Source organism: Rhinoraja longicauda, chromosome 1, assembly GCF_053455715.1.
Source record: "Rhinoraja longicauda isolate Sanriku21f chromosome 1, sRhiLon1.1, whole genome shotgun sequence".
NCBI classification, from domain to species: domain Eukaryota; kingdom Metazoa; phylum Chordata; class Chondrichthyes; order Rajiformes; family Arhynchobatidae; genus Rhinoraja; species Rhinoraja longicauda.
In genome coordinates this window covers 62,356,974-62,378,976 of record NC_135953.1, presented here as the reverse complement: position 1 = coordinate 62,378,976, position 22,003 = coordinate 62,356,974, and the positions used below count along the sequence as shown (strand labels likewise).

The 22,003-nt window shown below is 40.6% G+C and overlaps 1 protein-coding gene across 4 annotated transcripts in view; it reads right to left on the bottom strand.

Moving 5' to 3' along the window:
* The window catches only part of usp46 (ubiquitin specific peptidase 46), a 51,967-nt gene that overhangs the window by 15,275 nt on the left and 14,689 nt on the right, over window positions 1-22,003 (bottom strand). For all 4 annotated transcript variants that reach the window (XM_078398646.1, XM_078398639.1, XM_078398660.1 and 1 more), the window contains exons 2-7: window positions 14,940-15,020; window positions 12,648-12,861; window positions 9,729-9,958; window positions 6,768-6,844; window positions 2,931-3,014; window positions 1,230-1,427 (exon numbers count right to left, since the gene is read on the bottom strand). In XM_078398646.1, coding sequence (XP_078254772.1) covers window positions 1,230-1,427; window positions 2,931-3,014; window positions 6,768-6,844; window positions 9,729-9,958; window positions 12,648-12,861; window positions 14,940-15,020 — 884 coding nt within the window. The remainder of the gene's footprint in view (window positions 1-1,229; window positions 1,428-2,930; window positions 3,015-6,767; window positions 6,845-9,728; window positions 9,959-12,647; window positions 12,862-14,939; window positions 15,021-22,003) is intronic.

Below are 22,003 nucleotides of genomic sequence, written 5' to 3'. Positions count from 1 at the left end.
AAATAATCAGAATTTTAACACCTGGGCCATAATTTTGAAAAATATTAATGAATCAACCACCAGTTGTACCTTAATGGAAAGGAAAATAATAAAAATTAGCTGTTCAAACAGCACCCCTTTCTATGTTAACCATATAACCATATAACAACTACAGCACGGAAACAGGCCCGTTCGGCCCTTCCAGTCCACGCCGACCACTCTCCCTGACCTAGTCTCATCTACCTGCACTCAGACCATAACCCTCTAATCCCCTCTTATCCATATACCTATCCAATTTACTCTTAAATAATAAAATTGAGCCAGCCTCCACCACTTCCACCGGAAGCCCATTCCATACAGCCACCACCCTCTGAGTAAAGAAGTTACCCCTCATGTTACCCCTAAACTTTTGTCCCTCAATTCTGAAGCTATGTCCCCTTGTTGGAATCTTCCCCACTCTCAAAGGGAAAAGCCTACCCACGTCAACTCTGTCCGTCCCTCTCAAAATTTTAAAAACCTCTATCAAGTCCCCCCTCAACCTTCTACGCTCCAAAGAATAAAGACCCAACCTGTTCAACCTCTCTCTGTAGCTTAAGTGCTGAAACCCAGGCAACATTCTAGTAAATCTCCTCTGTACCCTCTCCATTTTGTCGACATCTTTCCTATAATTTGGCGACCAGAACTGCACACCATACTCCAGATTCGGCCTCACCAATGCCCTGTACAATTTCAACATCACATCCCAACTTCTATACTCAATGCTCTGATTTATAAAGGCAAGCATACCAAATGTTAAAATTACTCGAGCACGATCATATGGAATGAAACTAAATAAAAGGTGGCAGTGAACACAGAAAAGCATCGAATTGTTAAATAAAAACTCATCCGATTTCTCAGAGTGGACGTCATTAATTATTTTACTTTCATCTGAAGACACAAATCAGAACAATCATTCTAGAGTTTGCTTTTTAGTTATTTACATAGCCACAGTGACAATGTTTAATTAAATCAGAATCATTACTCTTAGAATTAAAGTATTAACCAATTAACTTCTGATTTTCTGGGCTAGCCCACCTACATATTTGCAAATATTCCCACTTGATTTTCAGAACCTGTGTTTAGTTTAAATATTAATTTCAAAGAACTTTTAATCTGCTCCGCAGATTTTTTACCAATAAAATCCATTGCCATATTTATAACACAGCTAGTTTGCCATAGTAATCAACAAAAAAATGTTCTCTCAAACGCACCTGCCACAGTGAACTACAACAGCCACCAGATCATACATCCGGTCCAAATTAATAGCATCTCCTGATGTATTAAACAACCTCAGCTCCAATGGAAACACCACGCGGTAAGAGAGTTTTGTGTATCGATGTAATTGTTCCATATATTTGAACCTCTTCAAGTGCAAAGCAAGGATCATGGGCAGCTTCTTCACGCACATTCTGTCAACCAAAGACAAAACATATATAGAAGGTTTATCTGTTTATATATAACAAAGTCAAACCACACTACATAAAATAATCCAAACAAATAGCACTCAAAACCAAAAGATATGGGCGATTTGTTACAATATTCTTAGATGAAGACATTATGGCTTCATTCCTGTAAGAAAATAGTAGGGCCTCTGTATTTATTTCCAGTTTGCAAAGTAATACAAACGAGAGATACTTCACTTGAAGAGCAGCATGTGAACTAACATATGACAAAGAGAACCAACACAGATCATGGAAATCTGAGTACTTTGAGGATGTGTAAGAAGACAAGCAGAGACACAAATTCCCAGTCCTCTAAAGTCTTTGGAAAAGTCATTTGAAAATATTGTCCACCTCACAGTGACTACCAAAGTATTTCAATTATAGAAGATGTGCTTAATGGAATGGAGTCAATATGATAGGGTGACATACCTTCCTTGCAAAATATATAGTTAATTTTTTTAACTATAACAACTAACAGTTTGGATTATAATTGACAACCATTGGTCTACAAAAATCATGGATTACCAATGCCTTTATAACTTCTTGTGTAATTCTTCAGGACTGAAAGCTTCTTCTTCAAGTCTTTTGTAGTAGCTGCTGGTATGTGAAAACAATCTGGTTTTAAGTTCAACCGTTAAAATTCCCAGGCACTTAACTTTAGCATTTGGCAGAAAACATCTTATTAGCTGTGGGCTGCCTAGTCTGAAGCAGCAAGTAGTTTTCCATTGATGTGCAGCGACCGCTTCTCCTGTCAGAAAACATCTCTGGTGCCTGGATTTACATTAATGTATGGTTTATAACTTGAGTCCAATTAATTTTAACACATCAATGAAGCCAAAATAACCTCTTGGCAATCAAAAATTCTCCTTGTGTCAGATTCACACTTTCAGCTTTGTTGATGTGCACTAGGACAGTACCAGTACAACATGGTGCTAAAAAAGTTGTAGAAGCTGTCAGGAAGAATAATAAATAACTGCCTAACTGTGGAAGGGGTTGCCCTTTGACATTTTCTTTTGTTTATTCCCTTTGCCTTTGCCCCTCGAGATAATCCAAAGGGCAGTGTCATTATCATCCACCAAATATGCCACATCTCTTCCACGACAGACGCCATTGTGATATCCTAATGGCAGCTATTTATGATGGGAACTGTTCCTGTACTGCATTATGTTCAGTTGCTGGCTCATGTGGTTGCCAAAGGCATGCTACATGGAGCCATTAGTAAGAGCTGGAAGCAGAATAAGAATACTAATGTCAATCTTTTAGCAGTTTCAACCTTTCAGAGCCAAAGATTCAATCCTTATATTCAATGCATTAAAAGCATAAACCTAAAGGTTAATAAAATCAGCTTTAGCTGTTCTTATCAATTCCTATCCTAGCATTCTAATTTTTGTCTGACATCCAGATAAAGATAGTTATTTATAATCTCTTGTAATTGATTGTATCTGCAAATTTCACAAGTTGTACACTCACCTTTTCTGAGCTTCCTGTTTACTACAACAAGTCTCACAATAATACTTGTGTTCACTGCACAGTGTTTCTGTGTTGCTGAAGTCTCTGCAAATAAAAGTTGGAAAATGCCACTATGAAAAACAGTGCACAAATGCTCTTAAAACATTAACTGCAGTAATTTTAACATTGTTTGGGATGATTCAAGCAACATATCAATTGTAATTCAATAAATTATAAAATGTTGGAATATGAAAAACAGAAATGATAGTAGGTTGGTGTGGTAAAGTGCATTACCACAGCAATCTTCAACATTATAATAATATAATAATAAACATTTATTTTTTATAGCGCTTTTCCAAATGCTCAAAGACGCTTTACAAAAACAGTCAAGACATAAAAACAAACAGACAAACTATCCTGACGGAGAAGCGGCGAACAAATAGCGCCAGCGTCCTCTCACGTCAGGGTCCGGCAGTAGACAATAAAGAAGACAAGACACACAATTACAATTTTTAACACAAACAGCCATCACAGTGATTGCTCCAGGCACACCCTCACTGTGATGGAAGGCAAAGAAAAGTCTTATCTCCTCCTCATTCTTCTCCCGTGGTGCCACGAGGCGATCGAGGCTCCCGACTTTTGAAGCCCCCACCGGGCGATGGAAAGTCCCAGGGCCGAGCCGAGCCGGCCGATGAAGGTCCTGAGCCCCCACCGGGCGATGGAAAGTGCCGCGGCCAGGCCACGCAGGGCGATGAGGGGCATGCAAGCGGGTCAATCAAACCTAGCGCTTCGGGGTGGTCGAAGCTGCTACGGCTGGAGCTCCCGAAAGCCGGTCGCCAGCCAGGGACCTGCGAGCTCCCGATGTTGCGGTCTGCAGGGCCCACGGCCGAAGCCTCCGAGATGGTAAGTCCAGGCCCTGTGACCGGAGTCTTCAAGGTCGATCCAAGCTGGAGGCCGCCGACTCCACGGTGTTAGGCCATAGCACGAACGGAGACACAACACGGTAAAGGTCGCATCTCCATTGAGGAGGAGATTGGAAAAAAAAGTTTCCCCCCACCCCCCCACCACATATACAGAGTTAAAAATAAATCAAAAGAAACATTTAAACGATAACAAAGACAAAAACAAAAAAAAGACAGAGAGACTGCCGGTGAGCCGCAGCTGCAGAACGCAGCCACGCCCCCTCTCCCATTAAGATGCTATATTAGGAACAGAGCTAATATGCACAATTCCTGACAGGTTCTGCCTTAGTTTTAAACCAAAAAAGAGGAGACACCAAATAGAAGTCAAGCTTTTCTCTATGTGAATGGAAAATAGAAAAGATGGGTGGGATGAGGAGGAGCAAGAAATAAAACGACATTCTTTCTTTCTGGATTGGAGATTCCAGCCCAATTCCATCTTTTCTAGGAGTGAGGGGGGTTAGAGATAGAAAAAGAGAGCAAGAGCAGGATTCCTGAATAATTTTATCCTCTCCAGAGATGTGAAACCTTTACCTCTGACTATGTAATCAGTTAAAATCAGGCAAACTTTTTTTTTCCTGGATACTAATGGGCCTGTCCCACTTAGGCGATTTTTTAGGCGACTGCTGGCGACTGTCAAAGTCGTAGCAGATCGCCAAAATTTTCTTTTACCCGACGACAATGCTGAGTCAGGTCGAGATTACACCGTCTTCGGAAACATCGCGAAATTCCCACGCTGTCATTGCTTCTCCGGCGTCCTAATTTTCGCTGAAATCACTGACAAGTCGGTAAGTACTTGAGAGTTTTGAAATATAACATCTTGCCCGGGTTACTTGAAAACCAAGCTTCACAGTAACAAGGCATAAACTGGATTGACTTCCAGTTTACTAATGGCAGAATTAAGAAATTTAATTTTAAAAGTGGTTAAATGGATTTTTGTGCGGAGTGTGGGCATTCTTTGAAAATGTACGGGAGATGCATATCTGGTTTCTGAGTTATCTGGGTTGGGAGCCTACTTTAAATGTAATCGCTGATGGCCATAAACATCGCGAAAATTCCCACTCTTACCTGACGGTCAAACTGTAGCCTCCAATCTACCTGTCAAATGTCCTGACGGTAAATAAATTGGTTAAACACAAGTATTTTATGGTATCTTCAAATGACTTTACTTAATTTAATATTATGTGCTTCTAAATGCATCTAGCAAATCTGGGGACAGCATGTGACAGCGCCAGCAATAAGCAACGATACCTGGCGACAAGCCAGCTGTCACCGAGAAATTTCATACCGGTTGGTTTCTCACGATCATGCCCGCGACACCCCGGCGAACTGTCGGCGACAGCCTAGTCGCCGGCAGTCGCCTTAAAATTGCCTAAGTGGGACAGGCCCTTAAGGCTCACAAGCACAGATATGTTTTTAATAATGGTCTTTTGTTACTTTGATCCTATGGAGAAAATCAGCTAACTCCCACACAAAAAAAAGCATTCCAGATTTAACATCCAGTTACCAAACCTAGGGTTAAAATTGTAAAGCTGATACTGGTATAGGTTTTACTGCAACTATTTGCTTCATTATTTGGTTTCATTACTTGTTCCATGATGGTACAAGTTATCCTCTAATTTTATTAAAATTGCTTCTACCTCCAAGTCACCACAGCGTTCTCTTTCTATTTATACCCCTCCACTAAAAATATCAACCCTTATCTGCCCTTTCATTCTTTCTCACTCGGTCTGCGAGAAAGGCAATCAAACTGAAATATTAATCATTCTGCATCATTGATTATTTCACTGATTATTTCCATCAATTCTGATTTGGATTTCAGGTAATTAAAATTTCAAAGAAGGATATTATTTTAAAAAAGAGCTCCCCATATTTGCTACCATGATACTCTTTTAAAAGAGCCCATGGCTGTAATACATTCTGTAGTGGTAGTATTTTATTCACACGGCTCACAGCATTACTTCAGGCCACATGTGGATGAGGAGTAGGAAAATGCTATCCTCAGGGTTCATTTCATTTAATAATTACATAACTATAAGCTGCATGAATGCATACAGAATTATTGCGATTCTTTCCCTGGCTCAACGATTCATTTCCCAGGCAGTGACCAAAAAGATAAAAGCAGTTCATTGAAAAGTGTAAGTAACCTCTACTGCACAAAAAAAAAATCACTAGAGTACCAAGGTACTATCATTTGTTATATGAAGTTTCGTAAATTAATCAATCCACTCTTCTCTTTATTCCTTTTAACATTGTACAATGCAGTCCAATGTCCGATCCACAAATCAAGATTCAATGCCATGCGTGGAGTAAAATGTTTTTATTGACTGTTAAGGCATTTTATACCCTCCTTTCTTAATTCAATTCTATTTTAGTTGATGGGATGCTGTGAAACATTTTGCATAAAACAACTGAAAACACATCAGGAACAAACCTGACACAGAGATCTGAATGCCATAATCTTCTTAAATGGTGGATAGACTTGTTCCTGATTCAAACATTCACATGGAATAAGGAAATCAAGGGTTGCTGTTTATTTTTCAATCTTCTGCCAAATCTATGGAGCTGGTGCTCTACAATGTTATGGAACAAGTGTGCCTTAATGCTGAGAACTACATTCTGCACTCTATGTGTACACCTTTGCTCTATCGTACTTGAGTTTGACTAGATTGTATTTATGTATGGTATTATCTGATCTGATTGGATAGCATGCAAAGCAAAGCTTTTCACTGTACCTCAGCACATGTGACAATAATAAACCTATCGAAAAGCTGGGAGGAGAAAGATCCTTTCAAATCAAAATATTTACTATTGAGACTTTGACAGAAATCTAAATCACTGTTTCCAAAGCTGGCTTTAAATGCATAATTTCCAGATTACTGATCTGGTCACTACTTACCTGAGGCAATGTGTAATTGATGTGTTCTGCTCCACGTCAACTGAAAGATCCAGAAAATCTTCATCTTTGCTGCTAACCTGTAAAGTGGCCATTATGTGTTAAAATTAAATCAAAACATATCTCCTGTTGTACTAGCTGTCTAAATTCAAAATCATGAAAGATTTTGATTTATTTTTTTTTAATCAGAAAAGGAACATTTTCTCTAACAAACAATTCAACATCCACATGTAATAAATTCAAAATGGTTACCAAAAATCTCCAGGAAAAAGAGGTTAGAACGATTTGAAAAGCAAAGCCTGAAAAAGTGGTGAAATCAGATTCTATAATTGGACATGTACTTTTCGATGCCCAATTTTTGGGATCATGGGGAGGCAGAGTTGAGTGCCAGTTCTTCAACGCAGCTGAAGGACCAAAGAAAGTCTTTTTTGGTAGTGCAAGAGTGGTACGGCCAAGAGTGGTTTTAAAGGCTCCTCAAGCCTGCACATCTCTCTTTCAACAGCTCAATACTTCAATTTGATTTCTCTCCACCAACACCCATAACTACTCAGTTTCCCAGAGTAGAAGTGTTTTTTAGGTGTTCATTTACTGGGATTTAGGCATCACTCAGATTACTCATCGCTAAATGATCCTCCAAAATGTGAACAATCTCAATAACTGAACATCTAGGGCCACCTGGAATGGAGAATTCTCACATACACAAGCTGCAATGAGGAGATCTCTCAATCCTAAATGTCTGACGTCTCGGGTTTCACTTCTAGTTTTACACTTGGTAGGTAAGAAAAATAGCTCTGCAGTATTTATCGACAAACATTCTAATGATATTCTGTGTTTGAATCAGGATTACTAAAGGTCAGAGAAACTATAATCAGTATGGTAATTCTCTCCCCTCAGAAAGCAACCTGGTGGAAGTTTGGTGCATCAGGACTTCCTTTGGTTAAATGATTAAAAGCACACACTATAACAACATCAATGATGACTACAACATTGTGGATCAAATTGCAAGCAAGCCCTTTGAGAGTATTATTAAACCTGAAGCACCACATACATCATTCACCTACAATCCTGCACCATGGATACAGTGTGTCCCGTTCATACCGGGCAGCAACTATCAAAGGCTTCTTATGACAGCATGTACCAAACTTACCAACTCTACTACCTCAAACAAAATTCAAAAAGACAGAGGAACATCACACTTCGAAGATCCCATATGTAACTCCCCAACTCAGGCAATAAATTCACGGATGTCCTGGTATGGAACACCTCATCTTGGGGGCAGATGCGGTAGAGAAGGAGCAATTGGGAGTTTCAATTAAGCAAAGTTCAGTGGTAGCTGGGCTGCACTGATGTGCTCATGCACTCAACTGTGGGACCTGGACAATGGAATTCTCAGAACCCATCACACTGGTTTTCCATTCTCCCCAGAGTACGTGCACCTCCTACCAGCAGGGAAGTTAAAGGCAGTAGTTGACAGCAAAATGGAAGAACGTGTGTTGCCTGCTGACAAAAACGCACAGATAGATTTCACAGGACCCTTGCCCTAGTCTCAAAATAGAAATTGTTTAGAGCCGATTGACCACTTTACCCACTAAGCCAAGATTGTACGGCTGGAACCATAGCATGGATTCGGAAGCAACGATGCAAGTGGGGGAAGGGTCCCTCTTCAGATAAGTTCTGATCAGAGAACTCATTTCATTGGGAACGTAATGAAGGAGGCATGTGTCTTGTTAGGAGAGAAACAGCAATTTCACATCTTTTCTCACTTAGAGTTCTGGATTAGTGGTGCGAATGAACAGGACACTTAAAAATAGTGTAACTAAAGTCTTAACCGAGATGGACAGGAATGGGTTAAAGTATTCCCACTCATTCTGATGAAGCTCAGAGCAACTCCAGCTAGAGGGACAGGTTTTATGTTTCAAAATGGAATTTATGTGGAAAAAAGTATAAAAATGTAAACACATAACTGAACTTGTTTAATAATAATAATAATAATATATTCCTTTATTCGTCCCACACCGGGGAAATTTACAAGTTTACCAAGGACAATGATCACAGGATACCAGTTCACAGCATGGGGGCACTGAAGGGATTTGCTTTGGAAACTCACAAGGTAGTCCCTTCTATTGACACTTGTACAACAATACTTTTTTAAACAACATCACAACTATTTCTCGTTCATTAAAACAACAACCCTTTCTTTTCTGCCTACAATAGAAAACTGAATTCCCTTGCCTATAACATTGCACCGGGGGGGGGGGGGGGGGGGGGTGGGGGTCGTTACTACTGGGAAAAAAACTTCCCTAATGAATGCATCTTCAAGTATAATGTGGGATTCAATGGGGGGGGGGGGGAGGGTTTGCATTATGGAAAATCACAATATGAATTCTTCTCTTGGAACACAACACTTTTTTGAGGGTGTATACTGTATTGAGTTGCTATTTCAAATAATTTGTGGAGTCTTCAATATTACCCAAGTTTAAGTTTAATATTTTCTCCAAAGAGCAACAACTCTAGCAGCACAATGCTCCCTCAGCCCTGGAGTGGGGGTTTGAACAATTCAAAAAGTTAGACTTTCTTTATTAATTCCTTTTAATCTTTTTAATCAAATTAAAATATTACAGTTCAATTATAATTTGAAATTCAACTTTCAAATTGAAAATCATTTAACTTGAATGAAGGTGATGCTGCCTGACTTGCTGAGTTACTCCAGCATTGTGTGAATAAATACAAAAGTTGATATTGCCAGTTTAACTGTGCTGCATGGGGACGATTCAGACATTCTTAGTCCAGAGGCTGAAATCCAGTATTTGGGGAGTACAGCGCAGAGGAACTGGACAAACATGTAGAGAAGAAATCATTTCAAATTTCTTATCCACGTTTGAAAATTAGTTAGCATTGAGAATCAGCAAATAAGATGTCTCCTATATAATCAAATGAATGCAGATTTTCTTGGGCTTTACTCACTGTTTCACAGTTCAGACATCTAGTCTCATTAGTGAGTGTTCCTTGAAAAATGTCATGCACCCAGGTGGAATCAGGTTTGTTGTTCTCTTCAATTTCATTTGCATTGCCATTCTTCAATTTCCCATTCTGTTTCTCTTGCTTCTTCTCTTCCTGCAAGATGTCAGCGATGGTATTCAGCAGGTAGTTCAGAAACTCGTGTGCATCTTGTTGCATGTAGTTATCAAACAAGTCTACAGTTAAAAAGAAAAACAAATCTCACAATTGCCAAGCGTTTTGCTGGATCAGATGGCTTCAGGATTAACTCCATAGCATGCTGATTTGTATGCTTGAGGTACTGTGACCGGCACAGTTGGTGATATTGGGGAGGCCAATAATATTGATACAGAACCCAAGGAAATGATTTTCTACTGCCTGTGTATCAGCACCCACAAACTGCTATTATGAAACTACACAGACAAAAACTGAAGGTAGAGATAAATAAATTAAATTAATACTGTTTTGTATGGTTACATCATCATTTTAAGATACGGGCTCCTTATCAATAAGAGATTAAAACATAAACCATCCCAAAACCAAAATTATTACCCAATCAAGCTATTACTTATCCAATCAATAACTGGGGCACCTACGTGGAATTTCTGAGTTTGGAAAAAGGGAAAAACAATTGTTTGTCAAATAATAGTTATACAGCACAGAAACAGATCATTAAACCTACTATGTGCATGCCGACCATGAAATACTCATCTATGCTAATCCAACTTTTTAGCACTTGGTCTGTGACCTTCAAAGCCTTGGCAGTTCAACTGCTTATTTAGGTATTTCTAAAATGTTTCAAGTCTCCGCCTTAACCATCCTCACAGGCAGGACATTTCGGATTCCATACACCCTCAACGTTAAACAAAAGTTCCTCAAATCTAATCTAAACCTTACCCCTTACCCTAAACTTGTGGTTGAAGATCCATCTTCCAGGGGGAAAGGTTTCTCACTGTCTATTCAATCTATGTTCACAAATTATAGGAGTAGAATTACGCCATTCGGCCCATCCAGTCTACCCCGCCATTCAATCATGGCTGATCTCTGCCTCCTAATCCCATTTTCCTGCCTTCTCCCCATAACACTTGACACCGTTCTAATCACAAACATCATCTTTATGATGCTCATAATTTTGTATACATCTAATTGGTACCCCTCCAGACATCAAAGAAAATAGACCCTGCCTAACATGCCTCTCTACATAGCAGAAAGGCTGGACCCCAGGTACCATTCTGGTAAATTTCCTGTGTAATATTTCCAGTGCATTCTCATCCTTCCTATAATGTGGTGACCAGAACTGCATATGCATTTCAGTCTGTCATCTTTATGGATCCACGGATTTGTACACTAAAATGTCCATTTATCAAAGGTCCCAAGGGCCTTACCATTGATTCTGCAAGCCCTACCCTTATGTCCTTCCAAAGTGCATAAGGTCACAGTATTTAAGGCAAACTTCCATCTGCCATTGTGCTGCCAAACTTACCAACTGATCAATATCATGATGTAATGCATGAATATTCTCCTCACTATTAATGGCATCAATTTTCATGTCATCTACAAATGTATTAACCATTCAAAGCCAGGTTCTTAATGTACTGTATATAATAGACAATAAGTATCCCAGAATCAATGTACCTATGGTACATCACAGTATTCCAATCACAAATGCAACCCTACATCACAAAACCTTGGCTTCCTATTACCAAGCAAATTTAGCAATCAATTTGCCCTGAATCCCAGGGGTTCTAAACATTGGAAATAGTTTCTCATTTAGGACCTTGTCAATTGACTACGAAGTCCATGTGGAATACATAAAATGCACTGCCCTCGTTAATATTACCACTTCTAGAAGTTCAATCAAGTTGATTAGAATTGATCTCGACCAAAAGACAATTATGTTGACGACTTTTGAAACACATCTACTCACACTTCAAAAGATTCCACTCTCTCCAAGCCTTTCACACCAAACCACCTTAATCTGAGAATCACAAAGCAAGATCCTACTTGCAGTATCTCTGATAATTATTTGCAACAATTATGTGCAACTGCAATTCATCTTTTTGTTGCGGCTCATTGAAAATAACATGTAGTGGGTCACTCCAGGAGATATGTTGTTTTCTGCTACGGTCATGAATCTAGGCATCAATCAAGTAATGACATCAAAAACTAAATACGACCTCTAAAATGTCCCTTCATTGTTTGATTTATAACCAGTGGTAGGATATTTAACTGTATCTGTTGTCATGAAGAATGAAAATGATATAATTGGAATGTCAGATGTTATATATCAATGCCAACTCAACAATTATCCAAGATCACACACCAAAAAAGTCATTTCCTGACAAGTATTAAAGATTGCCCAAGACAATTTCAATTAGATCTGGGAGTACGATAGCTCAACATGTGCAGACTGCGGAGGCAGCTGCCAGATGAAATGAAATGGTGGTAAGAAGTGAAGCATTTTCACAAAAAAATAAACCCGAGGAAAAAATAGAGACTAATTAACCTAGATCTAATGAGTAAATGCAAGCTATCTCCTTCAGAATGAAGGCACCCAGATTTAAAGTAATGGACAAATGATGCTGAGTAATGCGAGGAGCAAGAATTTCTTTAAGACCAGTGATAAAAATCTGGAACCTGGTAATGATAGGATGAAAGGTAATATGAAGGAGGCAAAAGAGTCAATTTTCAGGGAAACCAGAGGGATTGAGACTGACAAGACTGTTCTATGAGGAATCAACATGAATAGCTTGGATCAACTGGCCTCTTTCCAGGTAGCAATCATTCATGTGTCTAAAATTCTATGAACGATTAGTTGATTTATGTAATTGTTATAAAATATCTGTCACAATTAAACATGCACAATTTTATCATTGCAATACTTACCATTCTCTTTGCGTAACCTGGAAATAAATTTCTTTGGAGGAATCACACCGACCTTTTTCTTCTGGGTGGCAATGCTATGGAAGAGGTCAGCTAGACACGTCAAGAGGTTTTCCTTCTTTTTTTGCTGTGCCTTGTATGCAAGTACATTCTCTCGAAATGGTCGACAGAAGTATAGTGCTTGTAGCACAGAGTTACAATAGCAGGTGTTCCCAAACTATGCAGCAAAAGACACATGGCATTTAGATCACGTACTGGCCATATTGTATTTCATAGTGTACTATACAAAATTGTTCAAAGCAAAAGATACTCTGTCTAATTGACTGAAAATCAGTTTGAGAAATGACTCATATGGTACAGGACGTACTAGAATCAGAATAAGGCCATTTGGCCCATCAAGTCTACTCCGCCATTCAATCATAGTTGATCTATCTCTCCCTCCTAACTCCATTCTCCTGCCTTCTCCTCATAACCTCTGACACCCGTACTAATCAAGAATCTATTTCTATCCATCTATCAAGAATCTATCTATCTCTGGCTTAAAATTATCCACTGACTTGGCCTAAAAATTCCACAGATTTACCATCCTCTGATGAAAGACATTTCTCCTCATCTCTTCCCTAAAAAACATTCTTTAATTCTGAGGCTATGACCTCTAGTCCTAGACTCTCCCACTAGTGGAAATCCTCTCCACATCCACTCTACCCAAGCCTTTCACTATTCTGTGTGTTTCAATGAGGTTCTTCTAAACATTCTTCTAAACTCTAGCGAGTATAGGCCCAGTGCAGACAAAAGCTCACCATATGTTAACCTGCTCATTGCTGAAGAAACCAGTTCCATATACTAGTGGCCATTTAAAAATGCTGAGCATTTTAATTTGGACAATGCAACACCCAAATATTAAACTCTTATTCTTTTACAGATATAATTATATGAATCATAAGAAATACCTACCTATTATCTTATCGAAACGTGTAAGATTATTAAGGGGTTGGATACGTTAGAGGCAGGAAACATGTTCCCAATGTTGGGGGAGTCCAGAACCAGGGACCACAGTTTAAGAATAAGGGGTAGGCCATTTAGAACGGAGATGAGGAAAAACTTTTTCAGTCAGAGAGTTGTAAATCTGTGGAATTCACTGCCTCAAAAGGCAGTGGAGGCCAAGTCTCTGAATGCATTCAAGAGAGAGCTAGATAGAGCTCTTAAGGATAGAGGAGTCTGGGGGTATGGGGAGAAGGCAGGAACGGGGTACTGATTGAGAATGATCAGCCATGATCACATTGAATGGCGGTGCTGGCTCGAAGGGCCGAATAGCCTACTCCTGCACCTATTGTCTATTACCTTTATCAGGAGCAGCACCTTTATATATGTTTTTAATAATATTTAACAATTTAGTTCTTGTTTTCTCATTTCATCAATATTTTATGCTTAAACTAGCAAATTTATGGGGGCTTAGATAGAAAGTGATCTTGGAATTGTTGGCTGTATTCAGGGATCATTTAGCCCATCCAACTTTTATACCAAATATCATTGGTTAATATTTAAAATAAAAGGTTTACAGTTTTTAATGAACTAGATAGTATATACCTAAAGCCATAAGAATATAGACAAAAGAATGTAGGCATTGCAAAATGCAACAAAGGCATGAAGAAACCAGTTCCATACACTGGCGCCCATTTTAAAATGCTAAGCATTTTAATTTGGACAATGCAACACCCAAATATTAAACTCCTATTCTGCTACAGATATGGCCTGACAGGCCATGTCCTTCCATGCTAGGAAAAATGGGGAGGCTTAGCTTCTGTATTCAATATTGATTTCTACAACTTCAGGTAACCCGATTTCTCTATCTGCATCAGTTGTCCACCTAATATTGGCTTGGCATTATTGGCGAGGGGGAGGGAGGGGAGGGAGTGGGGAGGATGGAGCTGGGATGGGTTGGGGGGGAGGGTGCTGCACCAATGCAGGAGAGGTTTGGGCCCAACTGGTCCACTTGGTCTAGTTCATTCTAAACCTTTGTTACAGAGAACTCAATCACAAGAAATTGTTCAGTTCTAGCTATCCTTTTCCCATTTTTTTTCCAGGGGAAAAAAAACCCTCTTAAATCACCTCAGACTCTGTTGAAAACAATTCTTATATTTTTTCCAAATTCACCAGAAATAGAATTGTTCCTGTAGGAAGGTCAAAAACAGTCACATTCAAAAAAGATCTTTGTTTTAATGTTGAAATAAATGCTTATTCCTTGCAACAACAATCACTCTCCATTGGTTTCTATAGAAAGTGGTATGGACTTACATTGACCAACCCGAAGTAGTGTTCATTGATTGGGAACTGCTCTGGGCCGATGTCTTTCTCCAGAGCAGAGGCATTGGTGCCCTGCAAGAAAAGCACAAATATTGGTGAGAATAGAGCAACAGGGTATAGCAAGCAATTATTAATGAGCAATCTGCTGCACATCTACCCTGCAGATAACTATTATTATAGCATGAAATCTGGAAAACAACTGCAGATTATCTTCATTTACATTCATTAGGTGCAATTTTGGTAATGGGTTATGAATACAAAAAGAATCAGCATTTTCATAGCAAAGTTGCAAAAAAATAAGTTGATCTTAAAACTTGGCAGTGGGCTGAAAAAAGAGTGACACAAACAAAAGGTTTTGATAGAGGGAGGCCATGAAACACAGCATGTGGTTTATGCAGTGCAGAGAAGGAGGTGAGCGGGAAAAGACATGGTACATACAAAAGGGTGACATTCTGAAACAGTTCTGAAACAAAAAAAAAGCAACAAGACTCACAACTACATAAAAGTCCACAACTACATAAACATCCACTACAGCAATTCCCCACATTGCTCACTGTGATGGAAGGCAATAAAGTCTAATCTTCTTCCCTCATTTTTCTCCCGCGGTCGGGGCAGTCGAACCATCTGCAGTCGAGGCGATTAAAGCTCCCGCAGCCGGCAGTCGAAGCCCCCGCGTCGGGGCGATCGGAGCACCCGCGATGGTGCGATCGAAGCTCCTACAGCTTGGAGTTCCCGAAGTCGGTTTCTAACCAGAGACCACGAGCTCCACAATGTTAAAGTCCGCGGGCTCCCGGGGTTGGAGCTTAGAGGTCAATCCCTGGCAAAGGGATCGCACGTTCCACGATGGTAAGTCCTGCAGGCTCCTGCGGTTGGAGCTTCCGAAGTCAGGCTCCAGCTAAGACCACCGACTCCTCGATGTTAGGCCGCAGTACGGACGGAGATACGATACGGAAAAAAAAAAAAATCGCATCTCCGTCGAGGTAAGAGATTAAAAAAAGTTTCCCCCTACTCACCCCCGACCCCCCCACATAAAACAAGCTAAAGAACTAAAACATACATATACTAAAAAAACACCAAAAAGGGAAGGGACAGGCAGACTGTTGGCGAGGCAGCCTTTGTTGGTGCCACCCGGAAGATTTGATGACATTTCTAGAATGCAAAGCAAGATGACTTCCAGTAGAACCTGGGAAGGGAGGAACAGGGGAGGGAGGAACAGGGGAGGGAAGTTGGAAAGAAACTTACTGTACACTGTATATGGATGAGCAGTGGTGCAGTCAGGGATGCAATGTTGGGCAAGATTTCAATGAAAAGCAATAAAGTTGTTTAAGCATAAAGAATGATAATTCTGAAAACAGCACATCCAGCAACAGGAAACCAGTGCAAGTCAGTAAGGATCAGAGTAATGAGTGAGTGACCTAAGAGGTGCAGGGGACTCTTGATAAAATGATGCTCAGAATGCCAGAGGAGAAACAAAGTAAAGTAAAGGTGGTCATGAATATTCCAGCAGCATTATAGGCAAGGCAATGCAGAAGAGGGCAATATTCCTGTGATGCACATGAATATTTTCATTCAGGGGACAGCAAGTTACAAAAAGTTAGTATTGAACATAGGTTGAATATAGCAACAGGCACCAGGAAATGTGTGAATATCAAAACATAAGTTGCACTCTCTGGCTCCTACCTTGTAGGATCATTTCTCTCTACTCACTTTCCAAATGCAGTAACATCCACCTCACCCATAACTTTAGAAATGACCAAGCAGGTTTCCACTTTGGTAATATCCTTTCCCAAACTCAAAATATTTCAATTCATTTTTTGACTGGACTCTGCTGAAGGTACTCCTATCGTGCTGTTGGGTAAGGAGTTCTAGGATGTAAATCCAGCAACATTGAAAACTGGTGACATAATTCAACATCAGAGTGGTCGCAACGTAGAGGACAACTTGGAGCCGATAGTGTTGCACCTGCTGCCCTCGTCCTTCATGACACTAGAGATTGTTGCCATGAAGAGTCCTGCCAGAATGGCCTAGGTAAGGGAGTGCAGAGTGCATTTTATACAATCACGCACTGCAGCACTTGCGGCAAATGGGAATGGTCATTGCCTCACTCTTACGCAACACAAATATTACTCACCACTTATCAACCCATGCCATTGACTGCTTTACTTACCGAGGAAATTATGAACTGAATTTAACAATGTGTAATCATCAACAGTCATTCTCAATTCTATCTAATGATGCCAGGAAGGCCATTGATGCAGGTTGCTGCAGATGGTTAGACAGTGCCCTGAATAATTTTAACATCTGGATTGCTAGCCCAGTAACGTAACTGCCAGAGGCAACACGGTGGTGCAGCTGGTAAAGCTCCTGCCTCACAGCGCCAAATACTGAATTTACTGACGCACTCAACTCCTTGATAAAATCCTACTGATGGAACACATGCTCATCTTGAATAATAAAAAGACCTATAACTGTAGAACACCATGTTCTTTTGGACTCATTAGTGTAGAATCAATTTGAAATCCAAGCAGATTCCTTATGCAACAAACTCCGTCAAGGAATGTACTTTTTTACATGTGAGGTACCATATGATTTTGCAGAAAACAAGCCTAGCTTATATAGCAAGACTCAGAAGTGTCAACAACTATGGGACACTTAGTGTCCCATAGAGTTAATCTTCGTCTCATCTGTCCACAAGACCTTTTTCCAGAACTGTGGTTGCTCTTTTAAGTACTTCTTGGCAAACTGTAACCTGGCCATCCTATTTTTGTGGCTAACCAATGGCTTGCATCTTGCAATGTAGCCTCTGTATTTCTGTTCATGAAGTCTTCTGCGGACAGTGGTCATTGACAAATCCACACCTGACTCCTGAAGAGTGTTTCTGATCTGTCGGACAGGTGTTTGGGGATTTTTCTTTATTAGAGAGAGAATTCTTCTGTCATCCGCTGTGGAGGTCTTCCTTGGCCTGCTAGTCCCTTTGCAATTAGTAAGTAAATGATGGGACTTTATCCCAAACATTATGGAGGGCACTGTACTTTAGAAACAAATCCAGCTACGTTCTCCAGCACATCGTCATTAGAAATCATTTCCTAAATACTTCAACAAATAATTCTTTCTTCTTACTTAAAAAGAGCATTCCATAACTGAGAATGCTCTACATTATGGGTAAAGGTTTTGCTGGGATGCTAAAGGAAAATAAGACTGCTCGTTCCCCTTTCCCGACTAGTCTTAAGAAGAGTCTCGACCCGAAACGTTGCCCATTCCTCTCCAGAGATGCTGCCTGTTCCACTGACTTACTCCAGCATTATTTTGTTCCTATCCGCTTACCCTGCTTCAACCTCACCTCCTGACTGCGGATGAGGAGAAGACCATGGCCCAGTTCGCCTTAGGGAGAGGCCTTCAAAAGGGAAGCAATGATAATCTCAATTCTCTTCCTCTTACTCTCCCAATAATTTTTTTTAAAACATGACAAATAGAAACATGGTTGCATGCAGGCGAAAGGCATTCTGATTACTCATGTTGATCATCACAATATTTACACTCCACTTGCTTTGAATTTGCCATGACCTTCACAATTGGGTTAGCATGCTATCATTTTTATTCCACTGCACTCTGACACAGACATTCAAAACATACAATTGGAGAAGGGTCACTCATTTCAAATTTTATAAAATGAGAATCCAAAAATACAGAAAATCTCAAAATGATCTATCAATCAGCATTTGAAAATGATAGCTTAAAATCACCAATGTAACTTTTCCATCAATATTTATTTTTGTTGCCAAACTAAAAGTTAACGTATATTACTGATCTTTGGTAGGATTTCCAATTTTTATTTGAAAATTATAGACTGGTATAATGCAGATCAAATGCACAACATTCAAATAACATTCATCTTGTTATTATCTCACTTCTTTATTGATTATTTGAATATTTATCCTCCACTTACTTAAGAACGTCTAATCATTTGGATCTGCATTGTGATTGATTACAGTAATCCATTCCTTGTTATTTATAAAATTGCAGGCTCTCTCTTTATGCTTTTGTAAATGTTGAATCAGGAGTACTTTCTCTTACTGATCTCAACCAAACATCTTAAGTTTGAACAGCTCAAATGAAATCTCCTATTCACCTTTTCTATTCCAGTGGAGAGAGTTCTCTTTGTGATTATATTTCCATTTCCCCATCATTGTCTAATTAAACTTTCAATGACATGGTTATTCTTCCTCATGTAGGAAAGCTAAAATTGAACATCACAACCCATCTTCAATTCAGTTCACGATTTGTACAACATGAGCACTATTTCAGCATTTACTACCCTGTCCCCCTTGATACAAAATTTCCCATAAATGCTCAGTGCACAAAATGTAATCCAACCAAGACTCTAATGGTATAGCATAATGTCTACCCTCCTATCCTTTATATGGTCCAAAGATGATAAACTCTTTTGCCAGAGATTTGCTCATTCACTTGGTTTAACAACCCTTTGTAATGGGTTTCCAACCAGTTAGATCAAATGTGACACCAGTACACTTAGGTACATGGATTTCTCCTACAATCAAGACATTTATAAATCAGATACATAGGGCACTCTGATAAGTCATTACAGGGCACAGCCTGCCAATTATTTGGATTTTCTCTTTACCAGTGCAGAATAAATTACCGAACCAGATCAATAACTTTCCTTCAATTCCATTAGTTTTCACATTGCCTAACACTCCTTCATGGGGCACTTTATCAAATGCCTTCTGCAAGTCTAAAGACATTCACCCATCTGCTATATGAATAACCACTTCCAAAAAGAAAAATAACGATGTATCAGGTATGACCTGCCTTCCAGAAATTGATCTGGTACATTCCACACAGCAGAACATTTTCAACATATTCAGTCTCTTTATTCTTAATTATAAAGATCTAATAATTTTCCAACATTAAATGCTAAATACTAGGGGGAGAGGGGGGAGAGGGGGGGAGGAGGGAGGAGGGGTGGGGGGTGAGGGGTGAGGGGGAGGAGAGGGGGCTGCACCAATGCAGGAGAGGTGGAGGGGTGGAGAGGTGGGGGGTGAGGGGGAGGAGAGGTGGGGGGTGAGGGGGAGGAGAGGGGGCTGCACCAATGCAGGAGAGGCAACCCTGGGGGGAGGGGGGAGAGGGTGGGGGAGAGGGAGAGGTGGGGGGAGAGGGAGAGGTGGGGGGAGAGGGAGAGGTGGGGGGAGAGGGGAGGGATATTGGGGGGGGGGGGGGAGAGGGTGCTGCACCAATGCAGGAGTGGTTTGGGCCCAACAGATCCACTTGGTCTAGTTATATTATTTTGCTTACATACTTTCTGGTGATCTCTTGTCCACGTTTCAATATATGGCCCACTGAAACTGAACTTGCATATTGAAAGACAGTACGTCTTTTATCGTCAGTGGTCATCCAACTCCTTTTTAAAATTATTTATTAATTGGCATTCTTTTAAACCAAATCCTGTAAAACAATAGACTTGGCAACAGTATTTCTCTCCCAGCTAAACAACATCCATAAAGTTGTGCTCATACCCAATTCTGGTTCCCATAAAATGTAGCAATTTATCCATCTCTTAAAGCAATTTAAAATAATGGTGCAAAATTAAACAGTAATATATCTGTGGCATAGGTTAGCCAAATTCCTTGTTTGCAATCTCATAGAAGCTGTAATGTGTTCACAACTCACAGGCTGCCATGAAGTCTGCCATAATCAGCACTCATGAAGACACAAAGTACTTGAGTAACTCAGTGGGTTAGGTAGCATCTCTGCATGGAAAGGTGATGTTTTAGGTTGGGACACTTCCTCAGACTGTGATGGGGCGGGGGAAGGGAAAGAAAGCTGATAGAGGAGGGCGAGGAGGAGCAGGACAAAGCCTTACAAGTGAGAGGTGAATACAGGTGAGGGGGAGGGGAGGGGGGGGGGGGGGGAGTTTGATAGGCAGATGGTGGACAAAGGCCAGAGATGAAAACCAAAAGGTGTAAGATAAGGACAGGTTGTGAATTGTGAAGCCAATGGAAGGGATGGGGTGAAAGGGGAGGGGTGAAACCTGTTATTCCTGGTGGGGCACAGGGAAGAGAAGGGGGTAAAGGGGTAGGGGGGAGAAAAATATGTGGTAGAGTGGTTACGTTAGGTTAGTTACCTAAAATTGGAGAATTCAATGTTCATATCGTTGCGGTGGTGTAAGCCACCCTGTTTCTCCCATTTATGTGTGACCTCATTCTGGCAATGGAGGCAGCCCAGGACAGCAAGGTCAGTATGGGAATGGGAAGGGAAGTTAAAATGGTTAGCAACCGAAACATCCAGTGGGCCTTGGCAGACCAAGTGCAAGCATTCGGCAAAACGGTCATCAAGTATACACTTGGTCACGCCGATGTAAAGAAGGCCACATCAGGAACACCTGATGCAGTAGATGAGGTTTGAGGAGGAGCACGTGAACTTCTGTTTCACCTGGAAGGACTGTTGGAGTTCCTGAATGGAGGTGAGTGAGGAGGTACAGGGTCAGGTGTTACATTTCCTACAGTTATAGGGGAAAGTACCTGGGGAGGGTGTGGTATGGGTGGGAAGGGATGAATGAACCAAGGAATTGTAGAGGGAGCCGTCTCTGCGGAAGGCGGAAAGGGGTAGGGAAGTTGTGACTAGTGCTGGGATCACGTTCGAGTTGGCGGAAATACCGGAGAATGGTGTGTTAGATGCAGAGGCTGGTGGGGTGAAAGGTGAGGACCAAGGTACCTCTAGCCTTGGTCTCACTGAGGGAGTGAGAGCAGAACTAAGGGCACAGAGGATTCGTAAATGAGGGATCCAGCTATGGCAGCAGGGGGGAAACCACACTTACTAAAGGAAGAGGATATTTCAGATGTCCTAAAATGAAAAGCCTCAGCTTGGGAGCAGATGTGGTGGTGACGGAGAAATTGAGAGAATCTCCTTCCCATGATCCATAAACAGGACTGTCCTGGAACATCCATTGTTTCCACCTGCTCCTGCCCCCCATGATCATCTCCAAATATCCTGATATTTCCAAATTTCTCCAAATATTCTATCCCTTGTCCAGTCCC